This window comes from Podospora pseudocomata, chromosome 4 (assembly GCF_035222375.1).
Source record: "Podospora pseudocomata strain CBS 415.72m chromosome 4, whole genome shotgun sequence".
NCBI classification, from domain to species: domain Eukaryota; kingdom Fungi; phylum Ascomycota; class Sordariomycetes; order Sordariales; family Podosporaceae; genus Podospora; species Podospora pseudocomata.
Window position 1 is genome coordinate 1,541,967 of NC_085888.1, and position 18,895 is coordinate 1,560,861.

General features: G+C 51.9%; 4 protein-coding genes across 4 annotated transcripts; 3 read left to right on the top strand and 1 right to left on the bottom strand.

Moving 5' to 3' along the window:
- Positions 1 to 55: 55 nt before the first annotated feature.
- Positions 56 to 2,955, top strand: QC762_403500 (uncharacterized protein; the record flags this gene model as incomplete). The annotated part of the gene is made up of 3 exons (XM_062889802.1): positions 56 to 314; positions 814 to 2,373; positions 2,425 to 2,955. Exons 1-3 carry the CDS (start codon positions 303 to 305, stop codon positions 2,953 to 2,955), a joined length of 2,103 nt encoding a protein of 700 aa, XP_062743446.1. The 5' UTR covers positions 56 to 302.
- A 2,248-nt stretch (positions 2,956 to 5,203) lies between these two features.
- QC762_403490 (uncharacterized protein) lies at positions 5,204 to 5,617 on the bottom strand (the record flags this gene model as incomplete). The annotated part of the gene is made up of 2 exons (XM_062889801.1): positions 5,204 to 5,420; positions 5,481 to 5,617. The coding sequence occupies 2 exons, from the start codon at positions 5,615 to 5,617 to the stop codon at positions 5,204 to 5,206; spliced, it is 354 nt and encodes a 117-aa protein (XP_062743447.1).
- A 1,646-nt stretch (positions 5,618 to 7,263) lies between these two features.
- On the top strand, positions 7,264 to 7,686 carry QC762_403488 (uncharacterized protein; the record flags this gene model as incomplete). The annotated part of the gene is made up of 1 exon (XM_062889800.1): positions 7,264 to 7,686. One exon carries the CDS (start codon positions 7,264 to 7,266, stop codon positions 7,684 to 7,686), a length of 423 nt encoding a protein of 140 aa, XP_062743448.1.
- A 6,251-nt stretch (positions 7,687 to 13,937) lies between these two features.
- QC762_0065960 (uncharacterized protein) lies at positions 13,938 to 14,689 on the top strand (the record flags this gene model as incomplete). Its single annotated transcript, XM_062883677.1, has 3 exons — positions 13,938 to 13,989; positions 14,045 to 14,097; positions 14,152 to 14,689. The coding sequence occupies 3 exons, from the start codon at positions 13,938 to 13,940 to the stop codon at positions 14,356 to 14,358; spliced, it is 312 nt and encodes a 103-aa protein (XP_062743449.1). The 3' UTR covers positions 14,359 to 14,689.
- Positions 14,690 to 18,895: the final 4,206 nt, after the last annotated feature.

Consider the following 18,895-nt stretch of genomic DNA (forward strand, 5'->3'; position numbering starts at 1 on the left):
AGCTGCGCCGCCAGCTGGCGCCATGTTCCAGTTTGGCTTTCTCTCACGTGCTGGGCTTGTGGCATTTTGCGTCGGGTTCTTTCACGTTCCCATCCCATGACGAGAGACACCGAAGCCAGAGAAATAGCCTGGTATTAAAGATGTGTTGTCTCCCTGTTCTCTATCTGGCTGGCTGTGTGGCATTATCATCATCGTCTCCGTACCATCGCCCATCAGAGTCAGGTCAGGACGGTTGTCGCCTATGACGTGAACATCAATTTCGGTGCCGTTCCTGGCGCATTCCCCGCGAGCAACCTTTTTGAATGGCTGCTTTTGTAAGTTCTTGAGTTCTCTTTTCTCTCTTTTCTCTCTCTCTCTCTCTCTCTCTCTCTCTCTCTCTCTCTCTCTCTCTCTCTCTCTCTCTCTCTCTCTCTCTCTCTCTCTCTCTCTCTCTCTCTCTCTCTCTCGCTCGCTCTCTCTCTTTCTCCCGTTTCATATGATTACCGGTTAGTCCGGGGGTTTGGCGCAAGACACTCGTCGCACAGCAAAGCCTGGAAGTCTGGTTCTGGCTGATCCAGGCACATTTCTTGGCGGTTGATTGGACAGTGGGCAGCTGGTCACGACCCCCCAAAGCACGTCCCCAGAACAACCCCAAAAGCTTCCGCCTACGGCACCTACGTCAGCGTCATCGACACTGATGAGGCGGAAAGTCAAACTCGGACCTCTCCACGATGCTTGCGCGTCTTAGCCTCCCCTTTCGACTCCAGCCATCCATCATAGCATGGGATGACTGAACTGATCCGTTGACAATTTGTTTTGCCCCAATACGAACAGGAACCCCCTTGGCTCACGCACATGTCGGCCCCCCCTCGCGCCCAGCGCAGCGACCAGCTGGATCCCAACTCGCAACACCCGTCCACCCCGTCGCGAGGTGATGGCGCCGCTTCGTCCGTCTTTTCTCCCGCCCCGAATCCCACCTATGCCATCTTCTCCCCCGCGACCCTGAGCTCGACGAACCCGAGCACCGCCTCGGCCGCGAAGAGGAGGAGCACCATCCTCGTTCACCAAAAGTCCCCCCTGCTTCTCGCGACACCCCCCCAAATCACACGCGCCCTTGCGTACAGCCACCCGTTTCTCTTGCCACTCAACAATGTCGTCGGGTTATTGACATGGACAACGGGCGATGCGTGGGAGAGCTTCCTGCTCGTGGCCTTCTTCTGGGCGGTGGTGCTCTACGGGGACTTTCTCATGCGCGCCACCGGACCTCTGATACTGGTGTTGATCCTCATCATGGGCATGTACGGCCGGCGGTTCAGCCCGCTGAGCAGTAGCAGTTGGAGCGAGCCTGGACTTGGTGCAGGGGATGGTACGGGTGTCGCGACGGATGCAAACGGTGCCAAGACGTTGAAGAAGAGCAAGAGCAAGAACTTGTTGGTGGATGGACTGCCGGAAAAGAATACCAAGACAGAGAATGGAACCGCGGCGACTCCTACGGCCGGACACAAGAGGAATCAAAGCTCGATGTCGGAGGCGACGAATACACGACATCAAAAGACGTTGGATGAGATTGTTGAGACACTGAAGGAGTTCACAGCTCGGTGTAATATCCTGCTGGAACCCTTGTTGGAGTTGACGGATTTCTTGAGCACGCAGCAGACGGCCACGTCAGCCACCACCCGGCCGGCGTTGACGACATTGTTTGTCCGGATTTTGCTCTGCACGCCGTTTTGGTTTTCGCTTACGCTGCCCCCGCTGAGGATCATCACCACCCGCCGGGTGATTCTTTTCTTTGGAACCATTATCCTTACCTGGCATGCTCGAGTGATGCGCGTCACTCGGGCTATCCTCTGGAGAAGCGCCACTATCAGAAAGTTCTTGACGCTAATCACTGGTTTGCAGTTTGAGATACCTGTCAAGGCAGGTGCAACAACCACAGCAACACCGTCTGCCGATGCTGCCAACACTGTCAGCAGCAGTGCTGTCTCGACCAAAACTAAAAGTTCGGCAGCTGGCACTAACAAGGCTACTCGCCATGAGTCGGAGCTGACCAAGGCCCTGCGCCGAGCCAGAGGGGGCCAGGATACCGGAGTGAGATTTACGTTTATTATCTATGAGAACCAGCGGCGCTGGGTCGGGCTGGGTTGGACGACGAGTTTGTTTGCATATGAGAGGCCGGCGTGGACGGATGAGCATAACAATGCTGTGCCGCAGCGGGATGAGTTTGAGCTGCCCGAGGTGGAGGACGGGAGTAATATGCGGTGGAGGTGGGTGGAGGGGAGTAGGTGGAAGGTGGATGGGGTGCCGGATGAGGCTGTGATGGCGGAGGATAGGGAAAAGGAGTGGGATTATGATGGGCCAGGAGGGAAGGTGGGGTGGATTTATTATGACAATAAGGTTTGTTTTTGTGGCATCGTTGTTTTGTTGGGGGTGCTAATGATGAGATAGTGGCAAAACGGTCGGAGGGGCCAAGATGGGTGGGGAAAGTGGACACGCCGACGAAAGTGGTACCGCGATGCTGAGCTTGTCGAGGCAGATACTGAGGATGCCGCCGCTGCGGCCAGCGATGTGAAGTCTATCCCGTCCATCGATCTCACCCCCACCACACCTGGCACACCCACAACCATGACGGTGGGAAGCCCGCCGACTACAAACGAAAGCAAGGAGAATCTGGCGCTCGAGAGGGAGGAGGAGTACGACTCTGCCTCTATGCTGTCTACGTCTAGCAGGTCGACGTCACGGTTTATCAAGCCCTCTTCGCTGAGGAAGAGGGTGACGGATGCGAGCTCGCTCTCGTCGTCACATAGACGGAGCGGGAGCAGGAGGGCGAGCGGGGTTAGTGGGAGTTTGGGGAGTAATTCGGGGGATTATGACGATGCGGGTGTTGGGACTTTGCAGACTAGGCTGGCGATGCAGGATGCAGGAAAGGAGGAGGGGAGTTGGGGGGTTGGGGATGAGGTTAGGATGGGGTTGGAGTGAGGGGGGTTGTTGTGGGTGGAAGTTGGTCTTTTTGCGCAGTAGGATTATGCGTGCTGTTTTTCTTTTTGGTCCAAGGTTGATACCCGTTTTGGGGGATTGGGCAACGGTTTTTGTTTATGTTTTTTTTTTATAGATGAGGTTGACGGGGCCTTGTTGGGTGGCTTTTGCATAGTTGGCTTTTTTTGGGAGGGGAGGAGGTTGAGAGGGGTTTTTGATAGAGAGTTGTGATAAGATTGTTGATGATGATGATGAGCGTATGGTTATTTCGAAAGGTCCTTTTCTATGGTGAGGATGTGAATAAAGTGGATGCTGGACACGAGGCTAGGACGACAGTGCGCTAATGTTTGTTTTGGACTTGATTGCTACCTTAGGCCAGGGTTCATGAGCCACCTATCATTGTCCCTTGTCAATGGCACCATTAAGAGGGGTTTGAAGGTTTTGGAAGCTGAAGGTTTGAAAGTTTGAAGACTTGAAGACTTGAAAGAATATCAGGTACACAGCTCGTGTGGGCTTTGGTGAGGAGGTCCGGTGACCTTGGAATGTAAGAGGGTTTCATAAATCACCAATCATTCGTTTTTTTGCTTCGCGTATCCGCCATTTGCGCCGCTGGCTCATAGTGCTGCATGAATATTCTTCCTGTATTTGGAAGAAATGGTTCTGATTGATCCGCAGTAGCGTCAATGTCTGTTCTCTTCGCTCTCGGCAGTTACACTCAGAGGCACTGGCTATTGACAATGAGGAAGAAGATAGGGGCAAGCTTTTATTGAGCGGTCTACGCCCAATCAACGAGGTAAAGGAAATGATCTTGGTAAAGTACCTTAATGTGCCCGACTGAGGAATTGCCGTACTATGTATAACTGAGATCCCACGTCTGTACAAGAATAGGTAGTTATAACTACTTCTGACATAAAACTGAGTGGAAAGATCTGCTAAATAATCGTAACCCTAGCAACAGGTGCATCGCTGTCCTCAAAGAGCGTTTCGTCATCATTTAAGCCCACCCCCACGCGGCGATAGACCGAATCTTCCCCTTCGATAGCCCGCAGCACTCAAAAGCCCTTAACTGACGCGCCTTGCCAAGAGGGGGTCCCCGGTTCCGATCAATAGGCAATATAAAACTTCTCGACCACTGACTGGCTCCGTTTTGTCCTGTGGGCAATCCATGTACACTGGTACGTGTTCGTCTTTATTATGAAAGAAGAGATGACCATGGACGTCCTCGTGTACCACGGCGCCACGCATCTGGGCAACGAGATGTATTTGGCCATCCAAAACAGCCCCGAAGTTGTCATCAGCCTTCGTCAGCGCAAAGGTTCTTCCCCGACAAATGCTCAAACGTGAATCCATTTGCAAATTAGAGATGCAGAAATGGGCGGAAGGTGATTTGGTAACAGGGTTTGTCAATGACATCCAGGACCACGATGAAATTCCAGGTATTCTCAAGGTGTTCCTGATGATGGGATGTGCAATGCCCACCCAAAGTAAACCTCGTGCCAAGTCCTCCAACCACAGCCCGGCAAGATACCTGTCGCCCGTCACTGGGTGAACCCGGCGCGCAATGCCGGCACGAGAGTAGGGCCGATCCGACTCATGCGTGAGCACCATGCTTGAGTACTCTGACATGGCCTCTAGCCAAAAGTCACGCGCCCGTTGCAAAGAGCACTTCCCTTCTGACATCTCGGCAAATTGTCGGTGAATGCTGCCGTATTCATTGTTAGTTGTGGTCCTCCAACGTCGAGCCAAATTCATGTAGCTGGGGGGCCTGAAACCATCCTCTTGCCTTCTCGCCGCCACATGCAGCCTTTCGATTTGCGTCAAGTTCGTTGAGATGTTGTCCATGTCGCCGCACTCGAAATGCATGGTATGTCTGCACCGCCAGAGAAGCTCGGATTTCGAAAAATAAACGACGCGGTGTGAGAGCATTCTCTCCTGAAACACCCACGCCCGGTAAAACAATGGGCTCACGGTCTTCTTACCGATAGAGCAAGTCCCCAAAACATAACTGTGGGTAACCGAGTGTGAGGGTCGGACGTGGATTTCCGCGGTGGATTCTTGCCCGTCTGATCGAAAGTTTATGGTGTGGGCTGCGGTGTGTGTGCTCGTCCAAAAGAAATCAAGAAAACCAACAACAAACAGCGCAACAGATCGCTGCGCAAAGGCAAGATACACAAAGCGCCTGGCAGATCTCCCACGCAACAGAAACACAAAACGCGCTGGTGGTAGAGGTTTGTAGAGGAGCCCAGCACATTCACATTCCGTTTGTTAGCCATACAAACTGGTGCCGCTCACTAAATAGGCTTTCCGAAGAATTTGTAGCAGCTGCAGCTGCAATGTTGAAATAGCCATTGGCGCAGATATCGGCCATCTCGGCAGGTTGTGTGAGCCAGTCGTCCATGTCGTCCTGGATAATACAAAGTGAATCAATCCAGAGAAAGTAACAACCGAGCACGCGGGCCAGAGAGATGCTATCCCGGAACAAAACAGGGATGTCGGATCACTCGATGTCCTCTGTTCTTGATTTGTACGTCTCTTTCGTCGTGCGCAGCGGAAGTGCGTCCAAGCCTGGTTTGCCCCAACAGCGGCTCAATGTGATGTAACGCAGAGCCGCCGAGCCAGCCAGGTTGGCAGTCTCCATCAAACCTTGGTGTCGAATGCGAGACATCACAAAGGCGCGTCGGCAGATACCCCGACCTTTTGGAGCAGACAGGGTAATCTTTACACCCGTCTAACCACCGCTGTCTCACCCTGCTGCTGTCTTCGAGATCAGTCACTCCCGGCACGATGGATGCCCTTCCAAAGGAATCCAAAAAACCAGGCCGCAGACATACTCCTTGACATCCCGTTGCCCGGGCTGGATAGGTGCTGGGCTCATCAAAAAAGTCCAGCCGAGGCCTGACCACTCTTTGCATGTTATGGTGGGGTCGAGGACCTACCCGCGTCACTTGAAGGTTTCTCGCCGGTCGTAATTCGTGCCAGACATGGAGGCGACGCTTCCCGTCTCTGCCAGCGCTCTTTTCTAGCGGTTTTGCTTGGTGTTCTCCGTCTTGTGAAGCAGGACCATCGGTTGAGCCCCCAGAATGATTGCGAGTCAGCTCCCCACCGGCCACGGTGTTGTCATGATATGGATCCCTACCCTCACCCTCATGCTCATCTTCATGCTCATCCTCATACTCATACTCATCCCTATACATATCGCTCTAAAAATGGGATATACCCGGCTCCAAAACCCAACAGAGACCGCATCCGTTCTCGGCAGCATCCGTGACCGTTTCCACAGAAATCGCCCGGTAGCGCGGCAGCGGCAAGAACTTAGAGCCTTTCGTCAATACTGCCGTCCGGGCTTGCATCAAAACTGGCAAAGTCTAGGTTGAGACATGCGGGGCAGATACACGTAGTAGGCGCCATAGCTGGTGGGATTCAAATTCAAGTGTTGGCTATCGTCGGTGGGATGGGTAATGTCGCCAGCAGGCTCGCGGATAGAGCTGGGGAAGCGGGGATGGATCCAGTCTGGAATTCGAGTGAAGTGCTGGATCAACTGACCTCTACTACCTTGAGCAGCTGCAAGGCCTGAGATCGGCTCGGATTGATGAAGGTGTACTCCCAGGCACGAGCTGTAATCGGTCTGGATCACTGGGTGTCCTAAACATACCACCTGCTGTGTTATCCCAGGTAGGAACGAGGGTTGTAACGTGGTGCAAAACAAACATCAGAATGATACGACAGAGCTGTCACTCACGATAACAGACTGGAGCCGACTACGTTGACCTGAACCACCCAGCGGCAATACCTCGAGAATCTACTTCCCATTACTTACCTACCTGCATACAATATCAGCCTACCTAGTATGACGCTGTCAGTCGAGAGAAGTTGTCCTCAAACCTCGGTTTTCAGGCAGCATGTCTTTAAGCTTCAATTGAAATTTAAAGTACCTTGGGCGGTACATGCATTATCTAGGTGGTGATTTGAAATTGACGACCCTAGGCGTAAAGGACGCAGCTTAGCATCATTGACGGGACTACTAGAATCGACGTCCTGTGTAGGGGTTGGAGTGGGCAGCCGGGGCGGGTGACCGCGTAGCTTCACCCAGGCCTACCATTCTCATTCATCTGATTCTGGGGCTTCATTTTTGGAGTGAGGGCAGGCTTCTGGCAATTTGGCAGTCAAACTCCCACAAGTCAACCTTAAGTGCAAGACTCAATCCCAAACAGTCATCCGGCCAATCTTTTTCTCCGCGGCTTAACTTTTCGTTTTTTCTCCAAAATCAACCACCAGAATACCACATCCCATCACGAACCCAAAACCGAAAACATGTCCCCTTCCGACGAACTCGAAGAAATGCTCCTCGACTTCACCGCCCAAGTCGCCTCCCTCCGTGACCTCGTGCTACGACCCGAATACTCCAACTTTGAGGACGACCCCAAGACCTACGATTTCATCGTTTCAAGGGTGAACAAGATATTGAACATCGCCGAAGCATGGATCATGAAGCTGGAGCACGATGTCAGGATGCAACAAGAGCAGGAGCGGCAATGGGCTGAAGAGTATGGCTGGGGAGGCTGGGGTGCGTCGGCGCTGACACGACCTGCTGTGGAGTCGAGGGGGGAGTTTGACCTGCTGCTTAGGGGGGTTGAGAGAGTCAAGATGGGGGTTTTCTTTGCGGTGGAGGGGAATGTCATGGTGGGGATTGAGACAGTTAAGCAAGGGGTGAGGGGGTTTGAGGGGTGGGTTTAAGAGGCGGAGAAGCGGTGGAGCGAGATTGATAGGAGAAGGATGGTCTTGTGTTTAGGAGGAGGTGTAATGATTGGCGGGACTGTCATGGCAACAAGCTGATAAAAGCAGGGGAATCGACTTTTGGGTGTTGAGGAACAGGCTGTGGGCGGAGAGGCCATCCTTAAATGCCTGGCAGAAGCATTTTGTGGCCTTTACTTCAGAAGAGTATCCAAGTAATTCGTTAAGTCTCCGAGAGCATGTCAAACTCTGTGATCCTCATGAACCTACTGAACCAAGGTCTAACGCATCAAAACACAGACTAGCCCTGTATTCCAAACTAGACTTTGCCGAACCAGCATCACCACCACCAACTCCAGTTCATCTCCATCAATATGCCCTCGAACAACACCACATCCAAAGGAAGCCACTAGGTACTTGTTGATTGGATCTCAAACTCTCCATGTTCTCACCACCACTACCCCTCCCCTTCGCTCAAGACACTCATCTTTCTCTGCCCAAGCTGACTGACCGCTTGAATTCTCGCACCCTGCTTGAAACCTCCATGTATGGCTGCTGGGGCTGGGAGAGTATTTCAGTCACCTCCTTCCGATTCTGGGTCTACCGAGACGCTGGTAGATCCTTTCCATGGTTAAGCAAGCTCAACAGATAAAGAACGTCATCAACGAGGCAGGAGCGACCGGGTAATTGCCATCTTCTAGCTAAGGTAGGAAGGTGATTGCTTGTATGTGACGGTGGAGTCGCCTGGTTCCTGGATGTGGCCTGAAATCTTCCTGATGCTGCACTTGACTCTGTTGTCGCACTTGAGAAACATGTTATACTTTTGTTTGCGATGACATCATCGAAAAACTGGCGGACATGCTGTACTAGGTTCCGATCCACAGATCCGCCAACCGCAAGCATCTACGACTCTCCTCTTTTAAGATAACGCCCTGGACTATTCAACTGCTCATTACAACGTCTCGAGCTTGGGGTGTTACACAGCCTCGACGAGGCACCTGATGTATGAGAGCTGTGCTGGGCAGTTTTTGGAAATGAGTTTGGAAACTTACCTACCTATCCTCAATTCGTCGGTAGATACAGCTTATCACTGATTCTCATTTGATTTACAGCTCTTCCTCCAGCCCGGCACTGAGGAAAGTGGTTCTTTGTCTTCGGGTCAAAGCCCACGGTTCGAGCGCGAGAAATCTTGGCTTTCGGATGCTACAACAAAGACTCATAGGGCATAACGTATATTATAAGCGAGTCGTACATATAAGCGAGTCGTACAGTCTCCACCACGACGCGCCCTCCTTACACCTAACATCAATTTTTTCCACAACCCAATATGCCTCCTACTTCAAAGGAAGCCAGGATACTCTTAGCCCTTGAGGCTCTTCGAATCAATGAAAAATTAAGCCTCCGAGCTGCAGCTAAGCTCTACAACGTACCAGCTATGACTCTCTCTAACCGACGCGCCGGCCGGCCTGCACGACGCGATATAACACCCAATTCGAAAAAGCTGACTCAATCGGAAGAGGAAGCTATTGTCCGATATATTATTGAGCTATGTACGCGAGCTTTTCCACCAAGATTGCGTAGTGTAGATGATATGGCCAACCAACTGCTACGCGTACGCGACGCACCCCCTGTTGGCAAGCTCTGGGCACATAACTTCGTCAAACGCCAGCCACAGCTCCGTACGCGTTTTAAGCGTAGATACGACTACCAGAGGGCTAAGTGTGAGGATCCAAAGGTCATTGCCGAGTGGTTTGCGCTCGTACGGAACACTAAGGCTAAGTACGGTATTGTAGATGACGATATCTACAACTTCGACGAGACTGGGTTTATGATGGGTATTATCTTCGCGGGCATGGTAGTTACGACCTCGGACGGCCTTAGTAAGGCGAAACTAGCCCAGCCTGGTAACCGCGAATGGGCAACGGTAATCCAGGGAGTTAATGCCCTCGGTTGGGCCATCCCTCCTTTTATCATCTTGGCCGCGCAGTACCACCTTGCCAACGAGGCACTAAGCAAGCGCAGGAGAGCCAAAAAACACGTGTGCGGCTTGGAGGATCACTTACTGTGCAGGATGCACACGATCTACTTGACCAGAAGGCCGTGGGTGGGGAAGCAGTGGAAGAAACGCAGCCGGATGGTAGTGGTGTAGGGGGTGCTTGTACAAAGGTTCAATGCTGTGGTGTATGCGGCAAGCCTGGCCATAATGCACGTACTTGCCAGGAGGCTGTAGAATCGTCTGATTCGGCTGTTTCTGATGTAATTAGAGTTGATTTCTAGTGTTGTTATGTTGCAATTGAGGATAGTTGTTGTAGGGTGGTGGAGACTGTACGACTCGCTTATATGTACGACTCGCTTATAATATACGTTATTGGTGTCAATCTCCGGTTTCCGACAATGCCATTGTCTCCTCTTATGCAAGTCCACCCTCGGCAGAAGCGGACATATATGCCAGATGAGAATACGATGATAGCATGAAGAGAAAAACAGAACGAAAGAATCCAACTTACATGAAAAAAGGGCGGTCTACGTATGTATTCAGTATCTGCATACGGCCATGATTCCGACTTCTTGCTGGCTCATACTCGAGGTGTATACTCGACCTTGGTACACCTACCTTGACTAAAACGCTCCGCAGTTTCCAGCCAAAGTCACCACCATGCCCCCCCGTGCGCCCTTCACAAGGAAAAAGGTCTCAAATTGGAATGCTATCGAAGGGTACAGCACATTTCCAGACATCGACGACCCTTACCCCCCCATGGTCGTGCTCTGCCCAATCTGCCGCCACAAGCCGTCCTTTCTCGACGACAAGTACTGCAGACACCCTCTCACAGTCTATGGCATCGGGCGTGAGATTCCGTACTACAACATCCCCAAAACTCTGTCCCACCATAGGGCCACGCCGCTTCCGGATTGGCTTAGGAGGACCGAGGAGGAGCTGGTGGTCCCCATCCCGCGACATTGCAACGACTGCAGCGAGTCGAGGGCGAAGAGAATGTTGACGTCGATTAACAACCAGAGAAATTGGGGGGCGGATAGGCTTCGGCAGTGGTTCGTGGATGGGGGGTACTACCATCCCGACAAGATCGAGCTTGCTTTCCCCTGGGGTGGGGGGTGGCGTCACATCTTGAACGTGCGTAGGGAGAAGAGGGAGGCCTTTATTATTGACAACCTGGCGCGGCAGCTTGAAAATGAAGGGCCGGCTGGGGGAGGGCATCGGCCGCGACGTCGGGTATGTAGCGATGACGAAGAGGAGGACTGGGACTGAGGTGGATGTTGTATGTGAAGGAAGAGAGATGATAGAGCTGAGGGATCGTCAAGTCTAGATGAGTATTTCTCGCCCTCTTGGGGTGGTTCAACCCTTTTCCTGAAGGACGATGGGAATTACGGTGATACATAGGTCTGAAAAGACGGGGTCTCAGTAGCGGGACTCGGTTGAGTACGGCAATGGAAGTATGAATAGCAACTTGTGAATGATTCAGGGCTGTGAACTCCTTGCCCTCGTGGGTTGTCCAGGTGATACTATGAATACATAATGTTTGCTTGTTCAAGGCTTACAGTTCCCCGCAACACAGGCCACGGGGAACACTGTTGGGTCTTCCGGAATTGTGCCTCAGGTCCTGGCACAAGCCGGCCGCAGTGAACACTGCTGGACTTCCCGGTGTTACTCCTGCTCTGGCCCATTCGTCTGCCGCCCCCTCTGGATACCCCATATATAATCCGGCCCACGATCAAGCTCATACGGCATGAATGTCAACAGCCACGGGGAAAAACTCCCGAGTACTGGGTACATCAGCAACAGCACTGGCGTGATGAGCCCACGCCCCACGTCCGCTCATTCCGCCTACCCCGTCTATGCGGCGAACCATCAAACCCGCTATGGCTTGAATGTCAACAGTCAGGGGTCGGGGAACCTGCCGACTAACAAGTATACCCAAGACAATGCTCTAGTTAGTCAACGTCCAGCTTCCGCGCCTTCTCGGTACCCTGCTGATCCGCTTAACCACCAAGCTCCATACGGAATCAACCGCAACAACCGAGTCATAGCCAACATCTCGAATAGAGGGTACACCGGCAGGAACTTGGAATGCTGGCCCGATGAGCCACCATCAAACCTCCCCTTGTTCCAGCTACAAGAGCCATCAAGCCTCCGACCAGGTGACTCTCAGCAACCAAACGACGGACAACCTGCCGCATAGCGTGTACATCAACAATGGTGTTACCTCGATGACCCCAACAGGCTGGGCGCACGGTGAGAAATGCCAAACACGCCAATGCCTACGATCACCTCATCAACGATAATGCCGCTTGGGACCAACGAACCTCCTGCTGGACGCTTCAGCTCAGGAACCTTGAACCTCTCTCCAACTCGAGCGGTCCCCAGATGTGATCCGGGAAGCGTCGAGCAAGCGACGAACTTGTCGATCCCCGACTGTTGACCCGGCCCAGAGTCACCAGTCCTTCTCCAACGCGAAACGAGGCCAGTGAATCTCTGGTCCACAGTGGGTGTGGTGCTACCATTCAGAATGCTGAGAACAGCGATGGGGACGGTTGATTACCGAGAGAGCCACGATGTGGATGGTGCCGCTGTTTAGAATTCTGAGAGCAATGAAGGGGGATGGTGCTGCCGTTGAGAATGCCGAGAGCAATAATGGGGATGACGAGGATAATGGTGGCGAAGACCCCGAGGAAAAGGAGTGAGCTACATCCAAGCTGCAGTCCAGTTGCTCCCTGGCTTTGACTCAGGTCCAAGGAATTCTCACAGAGCTTCTTTTCAGAGTTTTCTTTTTGGAGGAATTTTGATGAGGGGGGTGTATTGTACGGTCAGAAGAAGGTGTATGGAGGATATCGGCGGAGCGGAATTTGTTATCGGCGGAATGAGAGAATTTGCTTTTCACCAGTATGGAGGAGTTATCGGGAGCATGGATTTGCCAATGGGGATGGGAGTGTATCATATTTGTCAACATCAGTCAGTATCAGGAGGGGCACGGTGATTTTGAGGATAATGGAGTTGACTAGGGACATGGTGGTTGTTTATGAGGGAAAGGACTTTCTCAAGAATGCAGTTATTAGGAATGTGAAGGTTTTCTATGTATTCTGAGATGATTGGCAGAGAGACACAAGCCCTGATGTGTGTGTGTGTAACGTTTATTGGCCCGCCCGGCTCGCCGAGCACGTAGATCCTATCTGAAGATAGGTTGGGGCCGTGGTGGCTATATAGTATATACATGATGTCGTCCAACACTTAGGGCAATATGCCCACATATATCACCACTTTCAAGCCTGGACACAAGCCCTGGCATGAAGCATGAGGCTCCAAAGGGACTCGATAGTCAGTTATTCATGGTACTCTAGTGTAAAGATAGCCCAGGTATATACGTAACGTTATACATTTTTTTTGTTTGGAAAATTTCTGAACTGGTGATGGTGGCGCATGTGATAATAGTCCGTTGGAGGAGGGGTGATGGAGGAGGGGTTACGATGGAGGGCTTATGGAGGATGGTCGATGACAGAGGGGTGATGGATATCAACTTGTAAGCTGGGGGTTGTGTATGGCGGTGGGGTGAAAAGAGCAAGGCAGTTCAGAAACCATTCAACTGATGCTTCTGAGGCTCTTCGAGGCCCTTTGACTACTTTGGGAAATAGCTGAGTATGGGTATCTAAAGACGACGCGTGTTGCACAGCCACAAAACCTTTAACACAAACAGTACATCCAGTCAGAGATATCAACTGAATACAAGCAGAAGCCGAGGTTCATCAGAAACATGATCTTGATCCGCTATTTATCATCATGCCATCATTGTATGGTCTCGCCGTCGACAATGTCACCGCAACAGACAAACGTCAAGTGTTTCCTTCATAGCTCTGTCATACACACCTGTCAGCATCACCGTTGAAGACACCAAGCGTGCGACTTTCTCAAGATAAAATCAACTAAGTACAGGGCAACACCCACCACGGCTTCATTCTGCCTACAGCTTCCGCCTCCAAGCTACGTACCCCTCCGTCAGCTTTTCAAAACTCCCAAGCTCCCAAGCACTATCAAAATCTCATAGCTGATTTCATTTTCTAGCAAGCCAGACAAACTCACCCACAGTCAAAGGCGTGTTTCCTGCCAGGACTCAGTCCCCAGCATTCTCTCGCTCACCGATTTCTGTCTCAGAAACCTTGCCCGCGCCCGCGAAAAAAAAAGCTTCAAAGTCGCAACCCCCCCCGCCCGTTTGTCAGCCAAGCCACCGCTAACAAACGAAAAAAAAATGGCAAAGTCCGCCCAAGCTGAGGGTGGGGTTAAGACCCCAAAGGTGTACTGTGAGCACCGAGATGAGAAGGGGGTTATGTGTGGGAATGGGTATACCAAGGAAAGGGACGTTGTACAAATATCAGAGGGTTAAGCATGGGGTTGGGCATGTTGGGAAGGTTAGTATTGACGGTGGGGGATTGGAAGTAGAATTGAATGCTGATGATTGGTAGACTCGACCGAAACCTGCAGTCAACAAGGAAGGAGATGATGCCGAAGCGGGAGAGAAGAAGGGTGCTGTTCAGGGGTTGGTGAAAGAGGTTGTAGATGAGGTGGAGATTGCCCAGAGGGAGATGCTGGAGGAGTTGAAGAGTTGGGACGAACATGCGAGACTGTCGAATTTGTGGGGGAAGATGGTTGTTACTGCGGGTGTTGAATAGGGGTGTGTGCTGTGGGCTGATTGAAAGTTGAGGAAGAGGAGGATGATTGAAATCGTAAATCAAGATGATGTCTGAGAGGGTGAAGGGAATGGAGGTTTTGGGGGAAGCTCTTTGAAGATTCGGGGTGTTGAACATTTTGACGCTGGCCGATTAGGTATGCGGAATCAGAAACTGAGGACGCTCGTGACCCTTCACGTTTTGGCAGCGGTTTGGGTCCTGTTGTCTCCAAGCCTTTAATAACGCGAATGGGAATAAAAAGAAAGTTTGTTAAGTATTTTTAGCAGCTGAATGATGTGATCTAGGATTGGGATAAGCCAATAACTTGATGGGGTGGTTGAGCTAGCTTGAACAGAAAAGCTAAGGTCAGGAGTTGCAGATATATATATATATATATATATATATATATAGAATCATCAACGTATATAAACCTCATCTTCATCGCGTCTATCTCGACCTGCCATGCGCACAGATCACCTCCAGAGGGTTCATACTCTGCCCCCAACATGCTGCCGACCCCCTCGACGAGTGGGGATTGTTGACAGAGAGCAATTCACTTTTCTCTGGGTGGTTGAATTTTTTCCCGCTCTTCCTGTCACCTACCTACTCTTGCTCACTCTTGCTCTTCTCCATGCCAGGCTCCTCAGGTGGCGGCTTTGGAGGCCAACCTCCCTCCCGCTCACCCTCTTCAAACCTACCAATATCTGACCTCCTTCTGAGTGACAAAGAGTCGAGCGAGGATTCGGACAACGACACCAACAAAGCCAAGACCAAAGGTGCTCGGAACGGCATTAGCAGAAGCGAGTTACCCAAACCAAAACCAGAAAGGCCAGAGTACCTAGCAACAGGGTCCAAAAACAGCAAGCAACTATCGTTGCGACAAGGGGTGTACGGTTGTGGATCTACAGTCAGGTCTTAGAATTCCCAGGGGATTCACTCGAGGCTCAAACCGGAATCGCCATGATACCAAGTTTCATGACAGACCCCACAGGACACTGAAACAATTTCAAGCTGAGCGCCTTCAGAAGCGTCAGCAGGGTGGGGAGGTTAAATCAGGCTCCATCAAATCATCCAGATCGTCCAGCATTTCCAAGTAAGCTCGTATCCGTCGCGAGGTCTTGCTTTCTTTCTCCGGTGCTTCTCGCACGCAAGCCCGGCCAACTCCTGACCAGAGAATCCCAGCTATTCCTGTTCCAGGGTGGATTCCACAATCTGTGCATGCTCAAAACCAAGTTCATCAACCTCGCCAGCCGGGCTATGATGAGAACGTCATTGGGGAGCAGCTCTGCAGTCGTCCTGCAGCCCAACGACCTCTCCATTCTCGCAGACTTCGAGAGCCTGACGATGACATCCACAGCATTCGTCCCGCTACCACGCAGAGTCATTTTGATATGGACCTCCACGATGAGGAGAGAATGGGCATCTTTGATGTCTATCAATCTCAACCTCCGTATCCTGGAAACCGTGGGAATGATGAGTACGTTACCAGTAATGAACAGATCGATCCATCGCTTTTACAACTGCATCGCCAGCCCCGCCAACAGCCAGACCCTGTACTTGGGCAACAACGTCCCGGCGCTGTGGCTATTCATCAACCGGTCCACCAGTATCGGCGGATTGGCGACAAGGGTTATGCGATAGGGCAGGAATTGCTCGGCCGTACTGCCCCCAACCAGTTCCACCAGCCTGGTCAGCAGCAGAGCGTTGAGGCTGAGTAGGATGCCAATGTGGCTGCTACAGCTCTTAGCCAGGTTCGCCATCATCGCCAGTCTGGTAATGGAGGATATTCGAATGGCGAGGGAATACTCGGCTGTACTGCTCCTGGCCAGTCCCGCCAGGCTAGTCAGCAAATCGCGATTAGGTTTGGGGGCAGACCACTGTAGACACGAGAGTTCGCGACCAGGTTCACCAGTCTCAGTCCCCTGGCAGTCAAGGGAACATGATTGGTAACAGAGTGCCTCCTGGATCCCCTGCCCTTTACCATCCCCAGCCTCGGCATGCTCGCGAGCAGTTAGGCACTCTTGATCGGCAGGATTTACGCCTTTCTCTTGTAATAAGTTTGTCTTGTAATATATAAACAATCACACACTTCTGTTCTATGACGAGCTGTTAATGTTGTTGACGATTACACGTTCATCGACGTCAACACTTTTGCGTTGGACTGACCCTCTCATGAGTTGTCGACTTCACTGATACTTCTCGGCGAACGCCATCTCCTCTGAGAAATGAGACAGGTACAGGCATCGAAAAGACAACAGAAATCGAAAACCTCCAAGCACCAGCTGACCCACCTCGCGGCGCAGGCGCTTTCCCCCACCTTCCGTCGTCAACACCAATTGGTCCAAGCTTGACGATGTCGAGGCCCTAGCGCCCTTGACGTCGCCGTCCAAGCTCCCTGCGCTCGACGACGGGTCCCGCTTTTCAAGCTGCAGGTCTCTTCTTATTGTTGATTTTTCCTGTCCCTCGCGCTGCTTCTACTGCTCACCCCTCCTTTTTACTTTTGCGATGGACGACCTTGCGACTTTCTTCGGAACAGAACAGCAGTTTGCTAACCAAGCCATATCCTCCAACAGCACCGTAAGCATTATCCCTGTTTTGTTACTCTCCTCGCATACCTAATATCGAGTATGAGAAGAGACTTACATCCTCTTAGATCCATCTACAACCACAACAATGGCGATGGTCGCTCAGCCTTTCGGCGATTCTGGTGGCCTCCCCCTCCCCTTCACTTACTGTCCAATTCTCACGCCTATGAGAAAATCATTCTCCCACCGAGTGATGAGGAAGACGTTGATGAGGAGGACTTTGAAAGAGGAGTTGGACGAGCAGGACAATGGTGAGGAAGATGTCAACCAACAGGCCGATCAAGAGCAACACGACCGAAGCCAGAGCAACAGCCAAGCCCCGGATGTCAAGAAAACCAGGACCCAATCGGAGAAGGCCAAGAAGACGCTCTATTGTCCGCATGGCTGTGTCAGTCGTGATGGCGTCATGCCGGCGACGTACTGTAAGGGGCCGAATCCGTGTCGCCATATGCGGCGGAAGCATAACCTTGCGAAGATAACGCCGCAGCAATGGCGCGCAGAATTAAAGCAGCAATCCAGCGCGAAACGTGCCATCAAGCGACCCTCTGACAGCAGAGCTATCAAGACTTCACATAGGCCTTCTCGGACACAGTCTACGGCCGGATTTGAACAGAGGCCTTCTCAGACACAAGCTATGGCTTGCGGTATGAGATCCCAGCCCAGCAATGTTTGTTATGTTTCCAAAGCAGAAGAAATCGAGACCTTTCTAACTTTGTACACAGACCCCGATCATACCTGCTTTCCACAGCGTCCAAGTTTTGTAACCATCCCCTGCTGTACCGCGTACGGTTTGGGGCCTCCCCAGATACAGCCTCCCCCGATGCAGGCCCAGCAGGTGCATGCCCTGCAGACTCTTGCCCAGTTCAACAACGTATTTTACATTCTCCAAACATTCAAGCTTGGAGTGTTACTAACCTCCACATGCAGGCACCTATCATATCCTCAGATGTTCCATGGCGCTGAAAATCTGCATTCCCAACGCTATGCCGTCGTCCGCGGAAACCCGCCAATTGTCTGCATATGATCGATTGGATCAAGAAGTTCATGGCCCGATGCAAGACGTGAACAACTGGAACCCTTATGTCTCAAGGGGCGAGTTCAACATTGGACCATCTCCCCAAGCTCAGACTCCAATTCCCATGGATCCAGCTCTCAGCACCGTGGGTGGTCATCCAAGCTCAAATCAGCCAGGCCAAAGCGAGCCACAGCGGCAAGCGCACCCCTCCGCGGGAGCTAACCAGGGTCCGCGCAAGAGCGAGGGAGGGCGATGAAGAGGATCTTTCGAACCCCTTCATCAATTACTAACGTGTGTGATAAGCGAACGGGACAGACAAGCGAGCGGGACACTTTCTACTACCCTACCACAACTACCCTCAATTACACAACCACAACACTAGGAAACCACAATAACTCTATCAGAAATTGATGAATCAGACGATTCTGCAGCCTCCTTGCACGTGCGTGCATTATGGCCAGGCTTGCCGCACACACCACAGCACCGAATCTTCGTACGAGACCCCCCTGCACCACCACCATTCTGTCGGTTTTCCTGGATTACTTGCTCGCCCACAGCCTTCTGATCCAGTAGATCCTGTGCCTCTTGTACAGTAAGTGACCCTCCAAGCCTCACACGTGTTTTTTTGGCTCTCCGTCTCTTACTAAGCCCCTCATTGGCCTTACATAGCGTAGAGTTTTCTGTACGGAGAAGGGCCACCTCGTGCATTATTGCCATTGCTCCCTTAGTAAACTGGTCCACAGCGGCTAGCATGGAGGTGGGAGAGCTGCCTTGATGGTTGGAAATGCGAGTTTCAATAAGCTTTGACTGTGAGTTTGCTTCTCGAGGGTTGTGTGGCGTTTGGGAGAGCCAAGGTAGTGCCGTGCCCGGCCTTGAGGATGGGGGTGTTGGAGTCCGGAGCCGTACATCCAGCTTAGAAAGCAACCCTCTGGGTCGTACG